A 19831-nucleotide genomic window follows, 5' to 3' on the forward strand; every position below is an offset into this window, starting at 1 on the left:
ATAGACCAGTACAGTAACAATCAAATGAAAATTATTAACCTTCGTGTCGTCCTCCCGGGGCAACTTGACCCCGTCTGTTTTGACTGTTCCTTCTTTCCTCCCCTCCTTCCTTCCTCCCTCCCTCCCTCCCTCCCTCCCTCCCTCCCTCCCTCCCTCCCTCCCTCCCTCCCTCCCTCCCTCCCTCCTTCTTTCATTCCCTCCTTCATTCCTTCCTTCCTCCCATCCTCCTTCTCTTTTTCTTTCCTCCCCCCTCCCTTCCTTCTTTCCTCTGTCCTTCTTTCCTTCCTTCCTTCTTTCCTCTGTCCTTCCTCCCTTCCTTCTTTCCTTTCCTCCCTTCCTTACTCCTTCCTCTCCTTCCTTCTTCCTTCCTCCCTTCCTTCCTCCCTCCTTTCCTTCCTTCTTTCTCCCTTCCTCCCTCCTTTCCTTCCGTCTTCCTCCCTTCCTTCCTTCCTTCCTTCCTTCCTCCTTTCCTTCCTTCTTCCTCCCTTCCTTCCTTCCTTGACTCAAGGACAACAGGAGTTAGTGCATTAGACAGTATAAAGACAAAAGGCTATGGGCAACAGGCGAACAAAATATGAACATTTTGTTAAAAACAAAGCTTTGATTTAAAATTGTTTTGTTGCGACAGTGTGTGATCCACCTTAACTCAGCTACGTGACATCTGAGCATCAATGACCAAGCACCGTCAGCGATCGTGTGTATGTGTGTGTGCCTGTAGTAGTAGAAGGCCTTTTGTGATGTCACTTGAGTCAGTATTAGTTGTAGCTGAAGACCACAAGTTTGAAAATGAAATATAATCTGGGATTGTAGATGGATTCATTAAATCATAGACACAATATGTCTGATTCTGCTGCTTTTTATTTAAACTGTCCATCATGAGTCACATATGTGATTTAAGACCCTACAGCTCAACTCGGTGTCGTGCTCTAGCTGACTCTTTGTGTGCCACATTGGTAATATTTCTAGCAGCCCTGATCGCAGATTTCATAGACGTCTCGATCCAAGCATGAGGGAAGGCTGTGTGTTCACCAGCAAAGTGCACCCTGCCCTCATTCCTGAAGAGCTCCTTAGCATACTCCAAGTGTTGGTAGGGTGTGAAGAAAGCGAAGGCGCCCAAGCTGTAAGGGTCAGCGCTCCACTTCTTCACTACGACTCCCGTGCACTTAACCCAGACTTGCTCTCCGTGGATTTTTGCCAGATCTCTCAGGGCCAACTCTTTCAGCTCTTCATCGCTCGCACCCAGGAAGAGGAGGGAGTCGTCAGACCAGGTGTAGGATGCCAGAAGGACTCCGATGTTCTTATTTGTGGGGAAACTGTGGCTGGGGTAGTAGATGAAACGAGAAGGCCCATTGGTGATGCTCTTGCCTCCATGGATGCCATCCTTCTCCCAGAACTTATCGCTAAACGTGAGGATGATTTTAGTGGAGCTTTCATAGTGGACTGCCCTCAGGGCCTCCATCTTTCTGATGGAGAGAGGTGGATCAAAGTCTATGAAGAGGGCTGCTTTGGCTGTGGTTGTTACTAGAACGATATCAGCATGAAGGTCCGTCATAGGGAACTGGTTGCCTGTCTGGTATGACACGATTACACCTTTATCTGACTGCCTGATGTGTTTTACCTTGGAGTTTAAGAGGATGGGGACATCGAGGACAGAAAGAAAAGCTTTGGGGAGAAGATCTGATCCACCCGTCACTTCGTCATACCTTCAAAACAAAGACACATTTTCATTTTTACTAAAAGGGTCACAAAAGTGTGTCTTGTTTGTATGTAGTTTGCAGTGTTAACACTATTAGAGGAACCATTCAGCAGATTCGAACTACAGTCATTCATTTTCATTCAGCATGAGCCAATTACAGCATGCTATTCATGACCAAGATATCCCAGCCGGTTGCTTTGATTGTTCCCTGGAAGACATCGTAAATAAATGCAATAAAAAGTAGCAGATGGGAGTTTTGCGTACTGAAAGAGGTTCTGAGGGCAGAAAGTACTGTGATTGGTTTATTTAGGCAACCAATCAAAACAGAATATAGGCGGGGCTAAACAAAGAGAGGTGGGCTAATTTGAATTTCAGGAGTTGAATTTCTCTAAGGTAAGTTTTTTCCCTTGTGAAATATAAGCACTCAATTAATAAGAGAAGGGATAGTAAGTTGTTTCTGTGTGCATGCGTGGAAGGTTATTTCCCCTCACTCAAATGATAATGCTAATGCTAAGATATCTTTCTGAAGCTAGCAAGCTAGTGCGGCATATGCTAGGGCTAGCAAGTAGCCAGTTGAACCATATTCTCCTGCCCTGAGGGGGGTTACAGCATAATTGGCTGAGGGTGGTTTAGTCTCTCCTGGTCTCAGGGCTGAAGTAACATTGACCTGCTCTTAGTGTTTCCCTGTTGAGCTAGATCTTGTCAAGTACGCTCTGATCTCAAACTAAAACACTTTTTTCTAACATCTTTGGGGACAAATGTAAATGCAGAAATATGTTAAATCATGTAATCTTACGTCGTGTTGTCGTTTACGTCACTCTGGAGGTAGATCGCCTCAGTCAGAGCCAGGTGCATGAGGCTTTGTTCGTTAAGTAAGTCTCCAATCATCCTCACCGCTCCTGGACTCAAACCACCTTCTTCCTTCAGATACTCCTGTTAAACAAAACATTAATATTTTGTCTTATCATAATGTCGCACACACACATTGTCTTTACACAATTACTTTATGCATCACACACTCCTGACAGACTTCGTCATAGGATTTAATGCTTTACCTTCAAGGAATAGTGGTCATATTTCTTCAACGCCGCTCCGCAGCCATGTGCCTTCACTTCAGCTTTCACCTACCGAAAATATAACTAATATATAAACATGCACTCACACATCACCTACATCCTATTTCACAGGTCTGTTGAGGCCCAAAACTGACTTTTGATATTTTATTGCACATTCAGGATTTAAGACATGTTGTGTTGTATGGGTCGAGGCAGATAGCCGCCCACTTAGAGCTTAACTCTGTCTGAGAAAAAAATCACTTTTTGGGCAAATTTTTCTGAGTTTGAACTTAGACGATTTTGTTCTCCAAATTCCCAAATTAATGTTTACTGGAAACTGTCTGAAATAATAATAATAATCTATAAAATAATAATAATATAATAAAATGCACACACACTTTTGCCTTCAATTTTAAAAGCATCCTGAAATTAATGGAATAATAGTTGACATGTAGAGGGACGTATAAATAAAGTCAAAACTAAAGAACAAACCAGCATGACTAAATGTGCATTTATGATGTAATCTTTCATCTACTGGTATCAGACACACCTTCTTCAAAGCTTGCTCTAGCAGCTTGTCGGCTGTCGTCCCCCTCTCAGATTCCGGCAGTTGATAATTCAGGATGTTAGGGTTTGCTTTCACAGCGTACGTTCGCTTGCGCAGCCCATGGACCAGATAAAAAGTGTTCAAGTCCTCCATGATAAATCGATTCAGCTTGACCCCCAGCTCGTTAACAAACCAGTGGACAATGCTGTTAAGAAACAAAGTGATAAACTTGTGACTGGAAAACCCCTGAAGGTTGGAAGGCATGAGCTATGAGAGTGAATGTTACTTCTGTGACACAGAAATATGGCATCTACTGTACTATCTGCTGCTGTAGCGCACACTACTACTACTATAGTCTACAGTTAGCCAGTTAGCTGAGTTAGCCGCCGAGCTAGCCGCCAAGTTAGCCGCCGAGCTAGGAGCCGAGTTAGCAGCAGAAAGCTCTCAGAAGTAGCATAGAGGTTGTGACTTTGATTGACAGGTGACACTTGGTAGGGGGCGGGGCTTCAGCGGACTCGGCGGGCACTCCCACAGCGTTTGGGAGCAGAGACTGATTTTTACACAACTTTGAAGCCTAATTTCATATATTTGGCGATTTTTTTAATCATTCAAATTTGGCAGGGTGGTTAACAACACACATTTCTGTGGTATGTCAATTCAGAACAAATATTTATTCTTACTTTACACAGACTTTAATCATATTTAGCTATTACTAATCTGAGTTTATTGCTGTGGCACTGTGCACTTCCAAAACATACATCAAAGAGTGTTGGATTTTCAATTGATTATTATTGATAATTAGTTATTGTCAATAATGAAATGTAACATTCATTTTGGTGCCATACTTATGCACAATTATGAGGTAGTTGTACTTCCAGTTCATGCTACTTAATACTTCCACTCCACTATAGTTCAGATGGAAATATTCAACTTTTTACTTTAGAAACTCAAATCAAACTGTCAAACTAGGCAGTGCTGATAAAATGTGGATCAATACTCAGAAACATGTTTTAGTGTACTGTTCAGCTGTACTTTGAGAAAGTTTGTAATGTAATGTATATGTATACATTTACATTACATTTATGAACTAAATACATGTTTGTTTTGTAGCAAGACAAAAAAAAGTTATATTTCTTGTTTGCAAAATGTGCATATTTAAGACAAAGTGATGGTGGTGGAGTAAAATTTTGGATGGGAGAAAAAGGTTTGTTATTGCATAATACAGTACAGTAATCCCATAAACTCACTGGTGATGATTTGGGATCCTCATAGCTCCCATTTCAGCATACCAGCCTTCTTTTTCATTCCTGTAGGTCTCTACTCGGCCTCCAACTCGACCACTGGCCTCCAACATGGTTACCTTGTTTAAACAGATAGAAGTTTAATATGTTAGCCATGGGTCTGTCAAATGAGATATTAATGCAAAACAAATGACTGATTTGTCTGATGAACATTTTGAGCTCAGAAAAAGATTACTTGCAAGACAAAACTGTCTGAGAACAATCACAACCTCACTAGTGCCATACATTTACTGTATCTACATCATTTTGCAGTATATTCATAAAATCATCCATGAGCTGGCATACATTGAAGTTAAAACTACAGACTGATCTGTCATGAAAGTAATCTTTTTTGGTTTTCCTTTTGTGTAAGAGACGATAGTTATAAGTGATTAATTGCACTGGGGATAAGCAGGCATTTCATGTCATGCAGGTTTTACTGCTGTGGCCTTCAAATTAGTGTAACAACATTGAATTTAGACTTTTGCCACATTATAAGGAAATGTTATGTCTCATTTGGTAAGACTGCATTTATGAATTTATGTAAAACAGTGATATGGGTAAGACTGCTGTAAAATTTGCATCAAATGTACATTTGAGTGGCATCTATTAGTATCTTTCGCCCCCCTAGTGGCCAACAAAGGATGAAAGCAGCTTTAAAGTATCAGCATGTACCTTGTGTCCTGCCTCATGCAGTAACTTGGCAGCCGTCAGTCCAGCCATACCAGCTCCAACAATAACCACATGATGAGACGTGTTTATGGGTGTAAGGCCGTGCGTCACAGTGTGCAGCAGCTTGTCATAGTCTTTGTCCTCCAAACAATCAGCCAGATGTTCCTTCATGCTGAGAGCAGCAGAGTAGCTGTAGTACGATGTGAGCAGCAGCACACCGACAACATCTGGAAATAAAACAAAGAGAAAATCAGACCACTTATTTCAACAGGACTTACAAAGCCAAAGTCAGGTCTAATACATTTTAAATTGAGGTGAGACACTGGAAATAAAGCCTGAATTACAATTATTCAATGATTCTGTGCTACACACATTATATATACTTCACTTGGTTTTAATATTGGTATCAATACAGATGTTTATATTGGGTTAGGGTTTATTTTCAGGAAAAAAACAACAACAAATGTATGATTTTCCCCATTAAAAGCAAGTCTTTCTTAACATAAACTCAGTACCTTTAATGCAACTGAAAAATAATCAACCCAAGCAGGCCTAGTGTGAGTGCGCACTCAGACTCAAAGAACAAAGTCTAAACTGGATTACAAAGAATCTTGTGTCTACCAAATGACTTTATTTTGCTGCAATGTACATTATGCTACCTTTTAAAAAATGTTTAATATTTGACATATGGTGAATTAAAATTAGTAATTGTGAGGCCTTTGAAAAGATAGTCCATGTTGAACTGTTGGATTCATAATAATCTGTTCAGCATAAAGTGAAAATGTCAATAAACATTGACTGAATCTCTATGATGTGATTACATTTAAACAGCAGTGTGCACTCATCTAAATGAGTCAAGAAACTGAAAAAGTTACAGTTCAGGAACTTGGGAAATACACAATCTTCCTTTTCGCAGTACGAGTCACATACTGTGACACATACTGTGACTCGTACTGTACTTATTCCTGCAAATGTCCAGTCAAGTACTTTCCTGATTTCATCATGTGGTGATGAAAACTCTAATGCTGAAAAAGCAGAAGTCCACTGATAATTTCCTCACTGTGTCAAAACAACAGACAGAAAGATCAAGGAACTGAAGACAGCAACATTTACACGCACAGCACGTAATTGGGCATCAACCTTTAAGCCTCCACCACTCTGTAAAACGTCACAAATGGGTAGTCTGATGAATTTAGAATATTAATGATTTTCATCAGACTCATAAAGAATCCTGTCGCCACTATTTTGTGTCAATAAAGGAAATTAAAAATGCTGCAAAAATACTCACATAATTTCGACATCACTGCATTTGGCTGCATCTCAGTTGACAAGTGGGTCTTCATCTCTTTGGTGGCAAAAATGAAAGAAAGAGAAAAAGAAACAGTCAGGAAATGTGTCCAACTTGTACAACAAATGTAATTTTCATGGAATTTCTCATTTTTTCCATTTTGCACGTTTTTTAATAGTATAGTTATGTGACAAAAAATCAACAGATAATAAGAAATACAGCAAATTTACACTAAGATATATTGCTTGTGTGTTGCTTTCATTTTATATTTAAATATTTAGTTTTACAAATCATTACTAGTTGTATATTTTTCTTTGTCTTGTTGCTTATTTTTATTTACTTTTTATTTTAATATATATTTAAATTAATGAATAATTTTGCACATACAGTACCAGTCAAAAGTTTACATTTCTTTCTTATTAAAGGTACCATCAGTGTATTTTAATTAGCAACATCTTTTGCAAGGGTTGATATCCCTTCCCATATTTAGGACCCTGTTTTATCTCATCTTGTATAGGCTGTGTAATGTTTTGAGTGAAGTTTTGAGTATGAAATACTTCTTAGAGAAGCAGACAGTGAGGGACAGACACTTATCTGGCTTACGTCATCAAGCCACTCAGCGACGCACAGCAATCAAAAATATTATAGCTCTGCTGTCTTAAATCTGGCCTGGTATTCAAGTCGCGAGAAACGGAGGGACAGAAGAAAAGCAAAGGTGGAGCAGAGAGGGAGAGGGACAGAAAACACAAAGCCCTGCCACCGATGCAGCTAAATATTGTAAAATAAGTGACATGTTCACCAGGAGGGCAGGTCAGTCAAGAAGGTTCTAGCTTTCGTTTATAGGCCTATAATTCAATCACATCCTTTACGGCAGTATTTTTCATCATTTGGAGTCTTCTTTCATAGAGATTGTTTTGTTAAATTACTGCCTGTCTGTGTATCAGCTGTACACACACTGAGAGAGAGGAGAGAGGAGCAGTTAACGTTAGTCTCTGCTGCAGTTTGCTGTCATTAATAGTCTTTACTTTTCATTTTATTCATTTTCCACATATACAGGGAGGACTGAAATAGGCCTGCATATAGCTCTGTTTCATTTATTCCTTCACATGCCAGTGGATTTTTTTTTAGGGTTCACCCATTGCGATAACATTTGAATACAGGGAAAACCATGCATTCAAACAGAGAACGTATTGGTCACTCCTAAAAACCGTTATATCAACAAATAGTTAGAATATAAAATTAGAAGTCTGCATGAAAAGGGCCTGAATTATTGTCCGTGGCCGGCCCTGACAGACAGCGCTAAAGTAAACTATCCTATAGTGATGTTGTGATTAGGGCATTTCACTGGGCCTACACAGGTACTTTGAATTGTGACTTCTCTCTCCTTGGTTGATGAAGATTGTCAATAAATCTTTTTGCATCCAGAATTGAAAAGCTCAAGATTTATACATTTTGGAAATAAAGTCTTAATTTACAAAATGTAAGAAATAAATTACATATAATTTCTTACGCTGTGAGATTTTGATAGGTGTTGATGAAATAAAAGAGTCTTACCTTCCAAGGAGCTCAGATGTCACAGTGACTTGAAGTGAAATCATTGGCTCTTTTATACAGACCTTTGCTTTACAGTGGGAATATTTTCTCCTCCTGACTGCCTTGACCATAAAAGCTATGACTTCCTGTTTGGTTTTGTTTTGTTTTTTTTTTAATCAGGGTTTGTCTTCTGGTTTCATTATTCACCAACACATGTGATCAGACATCAGCTGATCTAGAATAATTGGTCAGATCTCATGATGCGTTTTTAAAAATGTTGTTTTTTTTTTACTATAAGTCAATGAAGAGTGATTTCAATAATTCATTCATTTTCATTTTATTTAATCTCGTGACCACAGTCACATGGAGACACGTCCGCCTGGGTTACCTTTTTAGGAAGTAAGGAAAATACTTTCAATATCATATTGACCACAGTGCTTTTTTGTGGTCATTCAATAGTTTTACCCACTTCACAAAATCAATGAGATCTGTATCTGTTTAATGTGTCAGCTCTTGGAGAATTGTGTCCCTTTAGAGTATTTTTCAAAATGTATTATATTTTTAGGAGTAGGAGTGCCTAATAATAAGATCCTTCATTGCAATTCATCCCCTTTAAATATTATTAACTTTAAATTTTAAGTATTTTGAGATGCATTATATTTTGTGTAAGACAGATTCAACATGTTCTATTACATAAACATTACACACAAAATAAAACAGAACAAGAGAGATACGTTTTATAAATGAAAACAAACATTCCTCATGAAATCCCTATTGTGAATTTGTGGTGCTTGAATGCTGGATATGAAGGCAGCATTTTCCAAAGGAACGTTTACATATAAATAATGATATACTGTAATTTCTTTTTTTTTGGAAGTCAATTGAGAAACTGTCAGTTCTTGTCTAGTCCAGCATTCAGTACTGACTTGAGTATCATGTAAAAATGTGATTATTTCCATAAATCAGCCCACAATAGCCTGGTATAGCCAGCATGTCCATGTGGGCCTTACATGGGGTAAAAGCGGCCTTTGTGGGTGCTGAGTGGGCATGATCTTGTGGGTCCCACATGTTTTCAGTAACATGGGCCCAACATGTGAAGCCCACATGGACTGACTGTATGAGCTCCATAAGGGATGAAAGTGGGCTAAGTGGGCATGGGCATAAACAGGGCAAATTGTATGGACCCCATATTGTTTCCGAAGCATAGGTCCCACATGTGTAACTCACGCAGTTGGGTCCCACCTGAAACCCAGTCAGAACCCACTTGAAGTCCATATGGACAAACACAGGTGGGGTCACCATGGAAACTGCAGACAAACAATACGTCAAAATATTGATCACGACCAGGCGGGGAGTTCCGGTCCTCTGAAATGAGGCCAACGCAGAAGTTGGCCTCATTCATAATATCAGATACAGATACTATATGTTGCTCTATTATTCTCTGGGATCTGCCTGTTAGCTGTGACATTAAAACCAGTTTTATTATGACCCTACAGCTCATCTCGGTGTTGTGCTCTAGCTGACTCTTTGTGTGCCACTTCGTTAATATTTGTAGCTGCCCTGATTGCAGATTTCATAGACGTCTCGATCCAAGCGTGAGGGAAGGCTGTGTGTTCACCAGCAAAGTGCACCCTGCCCTCATTCCTGAAGAGCTCCTTAGCGTACTCCAAGTGTTGGTAGGGTGTGAAGAGAGCGAAAGCGCCCAAGCTGTAAGGATCAGCGCTCCACTTCTTCACTATGACTCCCGTGCACTTATCCCAGACTTGCTCGCCGTGGATTTTTGCCAGATCTCTCAGGGCCAGCTCTTTCAGCTCTTCATCGCTTGCACCCAGGAAGAGGAGGGAGTCGTCAGACCAGGTGTAGGATGCCAAGAGGACACCAATGGTCTCATTTGTGGGGAAACTGTGGCTGGGGTAGTAGATGAAACGAGAAGGCCCATCGGTGATGCTCTTGCCTCCATGGATGCCATCCTTCTCCCAGAACTTATCACTAAACTTGAGGAGGATTTTAGTGGAGCTATCATAGTGGACTGCCCTCAGGGCCTCCATCTTTTTGATGGAGAGAGGTGGATCAAAGTCTATGAAGAGGGCTGCTTTGGCTGTGGTTGTTAGTAGAACGATATCAGCATGAAGGTCCGTCATAGGGAACTGGTTGCCTGTCTGGTATGACACGATTACACCTTTATCTGACTGCCTGATGTGTTTTACCTTGGAGTTTAAGAGGATGGGGACATCGAGGACAGAAAGAAAAGCTTTGGGAAGAAGATCTGATCCACCCGTCACTTCATAATACCTTCAAAACAAAAAGAAAAGTGTCCATTCTTATTGTTTTCATTCAGTGAAACAAGTCGATAGCCAATTATCTCACCAGTATGACAGTAAGCTATTTGAAAAACATGTTACCATCTGTACTAAAGCTGACTGATAGGTTGGATGATTTAAGCTTCTCTGTCTGCACCAGAAGTCAATGTACACATAATGTTCAGCTATATAAGAAAACAAAATTGGTGTAAAATATTTTATGGCAATGTGAATATAAAAAAGTATACAAATGTAATGTCTGCAAAGAAATGAACATTTTCAGCTAGGCAGACTATTAATATGAAATTTCATGTTTGTTGATTTCTGTCACTGTTTCTGGCTGAAGGATTTAATTTGTAACAATTTCCACATAAATTTTGACCAGGCGTCAGTGTGAGACTTGGGCCTTACGTGACACTGTCATTGACGTCAGCCTGGTCGTAGATCATCTCAGTCAGCGCTGTGTACATGAGGCTCTGTTCATTCAGCAGGTCTCCAATCATCCTCACTGCTTCTGGACTCAAACCACCTTCTTCTTTCAGATACTCCTGTCAAACAGATATTTCCCACAATGCTACATCACTGCTAACTTGCCATGTTTTCAAACATCAAGGATTGTATCTGACACTCATCTGCAGACATTTACCAGTTAGTTTAACACCTTCATTATGTGATGGAGGTGGTGGAAAGCTTCATTAACCATTTAATTTATCTGGCATGCAAATTATTGTGCATTATAATGAAATATAATGTGTTTGTAGAATAGAATAGAATAGAATAGAATATTTATTGTCAATGCACAAGTGCAACGAAATTGGATACAATCCTTTGGTGCAAAAACACAACAAATCAAAACAAAACAAAACATAAAAGTGCAAAAGATAAAACTATGAATACATAAATAAATAAATGTATAATGGGTGACCAGGGTCTGTCAAGTTTTAGTGTCTTAGGTTATCTTCTCATATGTGCGGGAAAACCTGTTCTTCACAAAACAGCATTTTTCCTCATTCACATACGTAATTAACTCAAAACACTGTGTTGATCATTTCACATTATTTCATCTCCTACCTTCACAGAATAGTGGTCATATTTTTCCAGCGCAGCTTGGCAACCGTTTGCTTCCACTTCATCTTTCACCTGCAAAGAGAAGAAAAAAGTCACTAATAGTGCTACATACATTGAGAAGGCCGTAGAAGAGAAATGGACCAACCTGAAACAAAAAGCAAACCAGTGGGAGCTCTTGGGGATTTGGCCCATGAAAAAAGCCTTTTTAGCTACCTAGATACATGACTCAAGAGATGGCTAAGTACATCAACTGCAATAGAATTTGGTACAGATTTATTGTCCCAAGGAGATAATTTGCTTCGCTTATTGCCTGATTAAGATGCTACATGCTATATGTTACCATCTGTAAACATCAAATTTCATAAAATGCAAAAAGTCATTTAGTAGTTTCGTAGAGTTTTGGGGGATTCTTTGTGAATGTTGAATAAACATACACATTAAACTGAACCTAAAAATATACACTTTTTCCAGTGAGGTGCTAGCTTACTCCGATACATTTATTTCAACAAATGAAGATGAACATTTCCTGCAACCTTCCCATTTCATGTTGAATGTGTGCCTGAAGGGACAAAGACCAAGGGAACACAAAATGGGGGAAGCTACAATATTAGCTGTGCAACACCACCCAATCTTATGTAAACATAATTGGCTGGACAACTTTTACCTTATAAGATAAGATTACCTTTTTCAAAGCTCGATCTAGCAGATCATCGGCTGAAATCCCTTTCTCGCTTTCTGACACGTTGTACTTCAGGACATCAGGGTTTGCTTGAACAGCATATGTCTTCTCTCTCACCCCATTAACCAGGTAAAAGGTGTTGTTATCATTCATGATGAACTCATTCAGCTTGACCCCGAGCTTTTTGACAAACCAGTGGACGATGCTTTTGGAAAAAACGAGGTAATGGTGGCGGAGTTAAGTTTTGGTTGGGAGAAAAAGGTTTGTTATTGTATAATACAGTACAGTAATCCCATAAACTCACCGGTGATGATTTGGGATCCTCATAGCTCCCATTTCAGCATACCAGCCTTCTTTTTCATTCCTGTAGGTCTCCACACGTCCTCCAACACGATCACTGGCCTCCAATATGGTTACCTTGTTCAGACAGATAAATACAGTCTTACAAATACAGGACAGTAATATATATATATTCAAAGGTGCCACTGTTGCTTGTTCTGCATTACTTCTAATAATAATACTGCAGCTGCTACTGTTTCTGATACTATAGCAACTACTCCTACTACTACTCTTAAAAGTAACTTAAAAATAAAGTAGCTCTATTGCAGTTCCAAAGTTTTTTGTCTTTTATAAGCATACTGAATACATGTTTGTACCTCATTTGGAAATGGTTGCAAATGCTCTATTGCTTTATTTTAAAATTACTATAATTTGCTGCTTATTTTATCTAAAAGTTCTAATTTTAAATGTCCTTAAACTGTATTTTTGTCCATTTTGTCAGATGATGTTGTGATGCTGGTTAACAGGTGCCACGATCAAATGTCAGTTTAGCTCTGATGTCTAACAAATGACGACTTTCCTCCCACTCTTTCTTCTGTCTATCAGTGTTTACAAAAACTAGTTTTGGTGTATATTTTTTAAGACAAAATCAATAAAAAAGGAAACACACCATTAAAAGTACATTTGCTGCCAAATACCAATAAATACAGGCATTTATATAGAGTCACAAGGGAATTTTCGCTGCTTTAGAGGAGAACAATCTATGATAATGATGCAAGTGAGTGAGGTGATGGACACTGAGTCTCATATAAGGTGTCAGGATCTTAAATGTACCTTGTGTCCTGCGTCTTGCAGTAACTTGGCAGCCGTCAGTCCAGCCATGCCAGCTCCGACTATAACCACATGATGAGACGTGTTTATGTGTGGAAGACCATTCTCCACAGTCTGCAGCAGCGTGTCGTAGTCTTTGTCTACAAGACAATCAGCCAGATGTTCCTTCATGCTGAGAGCAACAGTGTGACTGTGGTACAATGTGATCAGAAGCACACTGACAACGTCTGGAAACACAAAGAGAAAATCATACTTCAGAAACGTATTTCTTGTGCAGTTATTAACATATTATTGCTTTGAGCACATTTGCTTTTTGTCCTAAGTGATGAGTTGTTTTGAGCCAAGATCTAGTTGAGGAACCATAAATTAGACTCTTCATTTGAGCCTGTTTTCAACTCATTTGTTTTCATCTGGGTGCAGTGAAACTTCATTTTGTTGAAACTTGAAAATGTTAGAACTATAATCCTCCTTCAAATTTACAGGCATTTAGCTGAAAATGAGAAGAATATTTTTCCAAAATTTGTGAAAACATACATTATAATAAACAGTTAATGTATATGCCTTATGTAGAAGTTTCAGTTCTGAAAATCAGAGACAGAAGTACGCTGGTCGTATCTACTTCTGTTAAGTCCAGTAAAAATGGACTGCTTCTAGTTTCATCATACTGTGACAAAACCAAAGTATACGAGCAAAAACATGAACGAGGCAGAACTGAAACATTAAAATCTTCAGTGGGTCTGAACCCGCAGACGGAGAAGATCAAGGAACTGATACAGTCTCAGACACCCTTCTTCATGAATACACATAGTGAGAGTTGCTCAACATGTTGGGACTCAGCCCTTTTATTAACCAACTAGATGTGATCGACAATTCCAATATTACAGCGCTTCAAAGAGAGTTAAAGTTAGTAAGAAATACCCACATAATTTCCATTTCACCACATGCAGATTCATCGCAAATCAACTTTCTTTCCCCTTTTGGTGACATCAAGAGGAAGAGAAAAATACATTAGATTAAATGTTTCAATCCTGGAAAGTCCTGACTTCTCTGTAAAATGTAAAATGTTTGCACATTTAGCTGATGATGTTATCCAAAGTGACACGGGATGAATTCAACAACAGCAGTCCTGAAGATCTCTATAATGATGTAATTCTGACTGTAAATCATTTCTGGTTAAATGTGTTTATTTTACTAAATCATCTTCTGGACAATAAAATTACATTAAAAAATGTGTAGTCATGAAGATAAATACAAAAAAAATCACATTACTCCTAATCATAAATAATTATATGCCAAATGCTCAGTATTGAAAATTTGACATCTATTTTTAATTTTCTCTTCAGCAATTACATTTTGTCTTGCTGCTCACTTTGCATTATGTCAATTTCATGTATTTTACATTACATATTGCATTTGTTTCTCACAATTTCTTCATAATGATCTACTTTTACTGTCTTTTACTGTCTGTTGTATTCATGAAATGATCCAGAAATTAACTACAACTTAAAACATTCATAGTGAGATTTAAATGATTGACGGACACAGAAGCTTAAATATCAAAATGAAGTGATGGATTCTTACCCTTTTAGGAGCTTAAACATCAAAATCCTCTATTACAATAACCACAAGTGAAATCACGCTCTCTTATATACTTTACATCAATGCTGGAATTTTTTTTTTTCTTTAGTCTCTCCTGACTTGCATGACGGTGATGGGCAAGAATTTTTGTTTTTTGTAATCAGGGTGTGGAGAGATCACCAGTTCCTTGGAACGAGGTGATAAGTGATACAGTAAACAGTCATGTGTCATTTTTAGGAGGAAAAGTTCCAGACGTCCAGAAAAGAATGCCTGTCATCTTATGAGCTGATGTAAATGATTCATTGAGGATTATGTGTGTTAATCACATGATTGTCATTCAGAGATACTTTCAGTATGTATCAGATAAGGATGTGAATTTTTCCTTATCTAGGGCAATTAATCATTTAGTTGACACAAACATAAAAAAATAAAGAACATCTAGGAGGGTTTTAGAAATTGCTCAGGGGTATTTTACAGAAGTCACTGTTAATAAGGGGGTTTGGGGTTGCAGGATGGGTGTTAAAATAAGTTAAAGTGGATATAATCTATATTTTTCATTATGACATTGTATGATCTGACAATGTGTTGGTCGTGGCTTGTAGTGGTGAACCTACAGTACAGAGAATTATCAGTGACTCTACAGCTCCCCTTGGCTTTACGGAGTTTCAGCTCATTTTTTAGCTGTCCGGCTGCAAACTTTACTGTTTTGGTTCACTTTCAGCGCTCTCATGGCATCGTTTTTGAAGAAAAAGCTGTAAAAAGTCACTGTATATACCTGCTGATCACCAAACAGCAAACAGACACTAGACTAGCTGGTGAACATAGTGCATTTAGCAGCTAAAGAGCCAGATATTTCCCTCCGGAGTTGGTGGAGAGCAAAAACAGAGCTAAAAGAGAGTGAATATTGGACTTAAATTCAGCAGGTGGACAGAAACACGACTCTAATGATGATACTTCTGTTCCATAACTGCTGGATGTGGAAATAAGCAACTGTTTGCTGAGAAATTCAACCTATGAACTTAAAAGCTGATGATGTATCAGATTTTTGTTCATTTCTTGTTATTCTTCATCCTGCCTTCACATGACCAGAAAAACAGATGTGCAGATTTCATATGAAATGAAAAGACGTAAATATTTTTTTATGTTTTTAAAAACATGTTGAACTCCTGAATTACTTGACTCGAACAGCAAGACAGGACTGTACATTTTCCCCTTCTACCAAACCACAAATATTTACATCATCTCACTAATGAAGAAAAAAAGATGCATTGACAAACTGCAGGTTTTGGACCTGTGATCCATATACAGAACCCGCTGCAGTATTTCAGTCACTAAAAACAGTGACGTCCCTGTTGGAGCTCCAATTTGGTGATGCATATCTATCTTATGAAGATATAAATCACATATAGCAAGACTACTACTCTGTTCATGTTCCAATATAATCTACCAGGAATATGGACTAGCATGCATTTGAATGGCCTTACTGGATGATACAGCATAAAGGAATGATAAGAAATGATCACAAACTAGTTTAACCTTTGTGTCGTCCTCCCGGGTCAAATTGACCCCGTCTGTTTTGACTGTTCCTTCTTTCCTCCCTTCCTTCCGCCTGTCCTTCCTCCCTCCCTCCTTCTCTCCTTCTTCCCCTCCTCCATCCCCCTTCCTTCCTTCATTCCTTCTGTCCTTCCCCCCTTGCCCCCTCCTTCTTTCCTTTCTCCCTTCCTCCCTCCTTTCCTTCCCTCCTTCCTTCCTCCCTCCTTTCCTTCCTTCTTCCTCCCTTCCTTCCTCCTTTCGTTCCTTCCTCTCTTCCTTCCTTCCTCCCTTCCATCCTTTCTCCCTTCCTTCCTCCTTTCCATTCTTCCTCCTTTCCTCCCTTCCTTCCTCCTTTCCTTCCTTCCTTCCTCCCTCCCTTCCTTCCTCCCTCCCTTCCATCCATCCTTCCTTGACTCGAGGACAACAGGAGGGTTAAAATGCAGAAATGACCAACAGTTTTCTCTATCTCCACCAGTGACTCCAACTATCCTGACATTAAAACTTTAAATAGCACCCATGTTACTCTTGCTGAGTCATACAAATGTTTAGGAATTTGGCTTGACAGTCGACGATCATTCAAGATTCATATTCAACATTTGACTCAAAAATTAAAATTAAAATAGGCCTCTTGCATAGAATCAAAGGTTGTCAGTCTTCCTCCAACTGTAGAACTATAGTACGTCCTTGATTATGAAAATATTCTGTGTTGTCATGCTGCTCCATCAACGCTTCAGCAGTTAAACCCTCTCATCATTGTTCTTTGTAACAGAAGGTTGTTTGGACTAGTTTACAGTTAAGAAGAAAAACACCTTCCCTGTAATTAAATACCTCACATCTCTTCTCTCATCTAAATCCAGTAACTACTGAACTGTGCACTTCCCTCTTGTTGGCAGAACTGGTTTCAGGTACGCTGCCCCTATGAAATTAAATGAGCTGCAACATGGCCTCAAACTTGAATCTTACATTCCACTTGGAGATTTTAAAGCTTTATTATCTGATTTTTTTAATGATTCTTTGAACTGTTTTTTTAATTTTATTTTTTTTTAAATCTGCTTTAACTGGAAACCAAATAGATTTCATATTAGGGATGAAGATAGTTTGCTTCTGCCAAAACTGCTCTGCCTCTATGTAAAACCAGTCATCCTACTAAGTGACCTGGCTGACAGTTGATCATTATTTAGTTAATTTTAATGTTGTGTCTGAAAATGTACTTTTTTTTTTCCAGTTGTGACTTGGCATTGCGCAATCCTAAACTATGTCTGGGGAAGGAGGAGGGCATAGGAACAAGTTTTACAGTAAGACAATCAGCTTTCACAGAACTCTTCAGTGCCATGTGTCACTTTCAAATGTTCCAACTTCCCTTTTTCAAAATGACACTGCAGTGTTGTGTGACGCAAGACTTGACTTTTTAAAAGCAGGTTCAGATCAGTCACCTCAAAGAAAATGTATTTTTATTGCAGAACAAACACAAAAATACAAATGTGACATTATGACGAGTACAAGAAATATTCTACATCTTCTCATTAACAGTCTTTAGAATTTAATAAAACACTGTGATCACAGGATTATTAAACCACTAACTGTGAACTCAGTGTGTGATCGGAGCTGCTGCAGCTTTTCAGCAGGTCTATTCTGGTAGGCAGCTTTTTACCATGTGAACAGGAAGAGCAGAGAGGCCAGTGGTTTAACTGTTACATGTAAGATACTGAAAGCTTTTTTAAAAGTAGACACTGATGACGTGAACTAGATGAAGGGCTCAAAGAAAGACTTCAAGATGGAAGCACATAACTCCATTTTAAAAATGATTCAAACTACCCATAAACTTTAAACAATGCCTATCCAGGTACATAATATAAAGCAGATTGCACTGTCTCAATTGAAAAAGCAGTGCTGTTTTTATTATGTAAAATGTAGCTTAGTTCTTCTGTTACTGTTGGAACTTTTGATTTAGAAAAGTGCGGCCCCTTGTTCAGTCAGTGTCTCTGCTCTCAACGACCTGTAAAACACACATGATTTTTTCATGAAAACATGGAGCTAACAAACTGTAATAGTCTTAGAAAACAGAAGCTACACACCAATATTTTGCTCAGTCTTACCTATTCAATGAAAGAATAGAAAGCATCCCTTGTTAAATGTGGGTTGGTGTCTGTTGAGGGAACTGCTCTTGTTGTGATGCTGGATGCTCCGGTTTCTGCTTTCAGAACAGATATAATTATGTCACTTTCTTGTCAAAATGTTCACTTACTTGAGAAAAAAACGAATATTTCCTTGGCTGTAGGGTCAAATTGGTGCTTGTTTTCCTACAGAAGTATTAAAGAATCCAGTAGGACAGGTGTTGATGGTAATTTTATGGTGTTATAAATCATACTAACCTTGGGACTCTTTCGTATGCATTCATCTTCCTTCTCAAAACCTGGAGCCTACATTACCCACACACTTTCTACACTACGCATTCTACACTCCACACTAGTAGTCTTCAGTCCCGACCAATTCTGACTCAAGTGACATCACTTGGCAATTTATCTGATTTCTCAAAGCTCCCCTTTGTTGTCTGTACTTGACATTAAGTAGTAAATGTAAGACAAATAACAAGTGAAGTACCTTTCTTCTCCCTGGTTTTTGTTACAGAAGAATATGTCGATTTGTCCTCATTAGCTGCACTGGATTCTATGGAGATGGAAAAAGCAGATACAGTAGGTGAACAAATACAGACACAGTTAGTTATCAATACATAGTAAAATATGCCAAAAGTTGGGTGAGGGTTCATGACAGATAACATCATCCTGTAGACCTTCTTTTTAGCTTGCACCCCCAGATCACTATCAATTTCAAACTTGTAGTCTTCAGCCCTAACTTATGCTAACTCGAGTGACAACACTTCAGATGAATCAGATTTCAGCTTGTTCTGGAGACACAAATACATCTAAAAAACACACACCAAAAACTAGTAGATCCCCTTTAAGTCTCACCCAGTTGTTGAGTCTCATCCAGGCCCAAGGCGTAGTAAGCAGCTCCAGACCCAGGTGAGAGTTCCTCTTCATCTGAAGGTGAGAGAAATTGAAAATCAGCTAAATATATCTATTTGTTCCCTTCGATGCTTTTCTTTGTTTCTATCTTGTCACTCCCTCAGAATCAGCTGGTGGACATGTGTGTCACTGGGCTGTGACGATGTATAACCTGGCGCTGCCGAACTGGTGCTAAAATTGTGGATGTTATGCAGTAAATCCTGTCTCTACTTAGCAAATACCCATATGTGTCATATGTGATAGTCTGTCTTCATCTCTACAGACAATTTGTCTTAATTGACAATTTGAATCCTTTAGGAAAACGCTTCCCTTTTTTTCAATTTTAACAGAGATGGTATCCAACCTAACTTCTGTAGTACATATACCACCACACACTATAATTTAGTCTCACCCAGTTGTTCAGTCTCATCCAGTCCGAAGGTGTAGTAAGAAGATTCATCCCCATCTGCAGGAGGGAGAGTGTAAA

At 38.8% G+C, this 19831-nt stretch overlaps 2 protein-coding genes across 2 annotated transcripts; both read right to left on the reverse strand.

The window, feature by feature from the left end:
• Window positions 1-901: 901 nt before the first annotated feature.
• LOC134006291 (L-amino-acid oxidase-like) lies at window positions 902-9139 on the reverse strand. Its single transcript, XM_062445376.1, has 7 exons — window positions 9043-9139; window positions 5254-5477; window positions 4546-4658; window positions 3302-3503; window positions 2752-2820; window positions 2493-2629; window positions 902-1703 (listed from the first exon to the last, which is right to left on the reverse strand). The coding sequence occupies exons 1-7, from the start codon at window positions 9137-9139 to the stop codon at window positions 902-904; spliced, it is 1644 nt and encodes a 547-aa protein (XP_062301360.1).
• Window positions 9140-9561: 422 nt separating this feature from the next.
• On the reverse strand, window positions 9562-14196 carry LOC134005963 (L-amino-acid oxidase-like). Its single transcript, XM_062445009.1, has 7 exons — window positions 14151-14196; window positions 13232-13455; window positions 12423-12535; window positions 12122-12323; window positions 11443-11511; window positions 10783-10919; window positions 9562-10363 (listed from the first exon to the last, which is right to left on the reverse strand). The coding sequence occupies exons 1-7, from the start codon at window positions 14179-14181 to the stop codon at window positions 9562-9564; spliced, it is 1578 nt and encodes a 525-aa protein (XP_062300993.1). The 5' UTR covers window positions 14182-14196.
• Window positions 14197-19831: the final 5635 nt, after the last annotated feature.

The sequence above is a fragment of the Scomber scombrus genome, chromosome 23 (genome assembly GCF_963691925.1).
Source record: "Scomber scombrus chromosome 23, fScoSco1.1, whole genome shotgun sequence".
Lineage (NCBI taxonomy): Eukaryota > Metazoa > Chordata > Actinopteri > Scombriformes > Scombridae > Scomber > Scomber scombrus.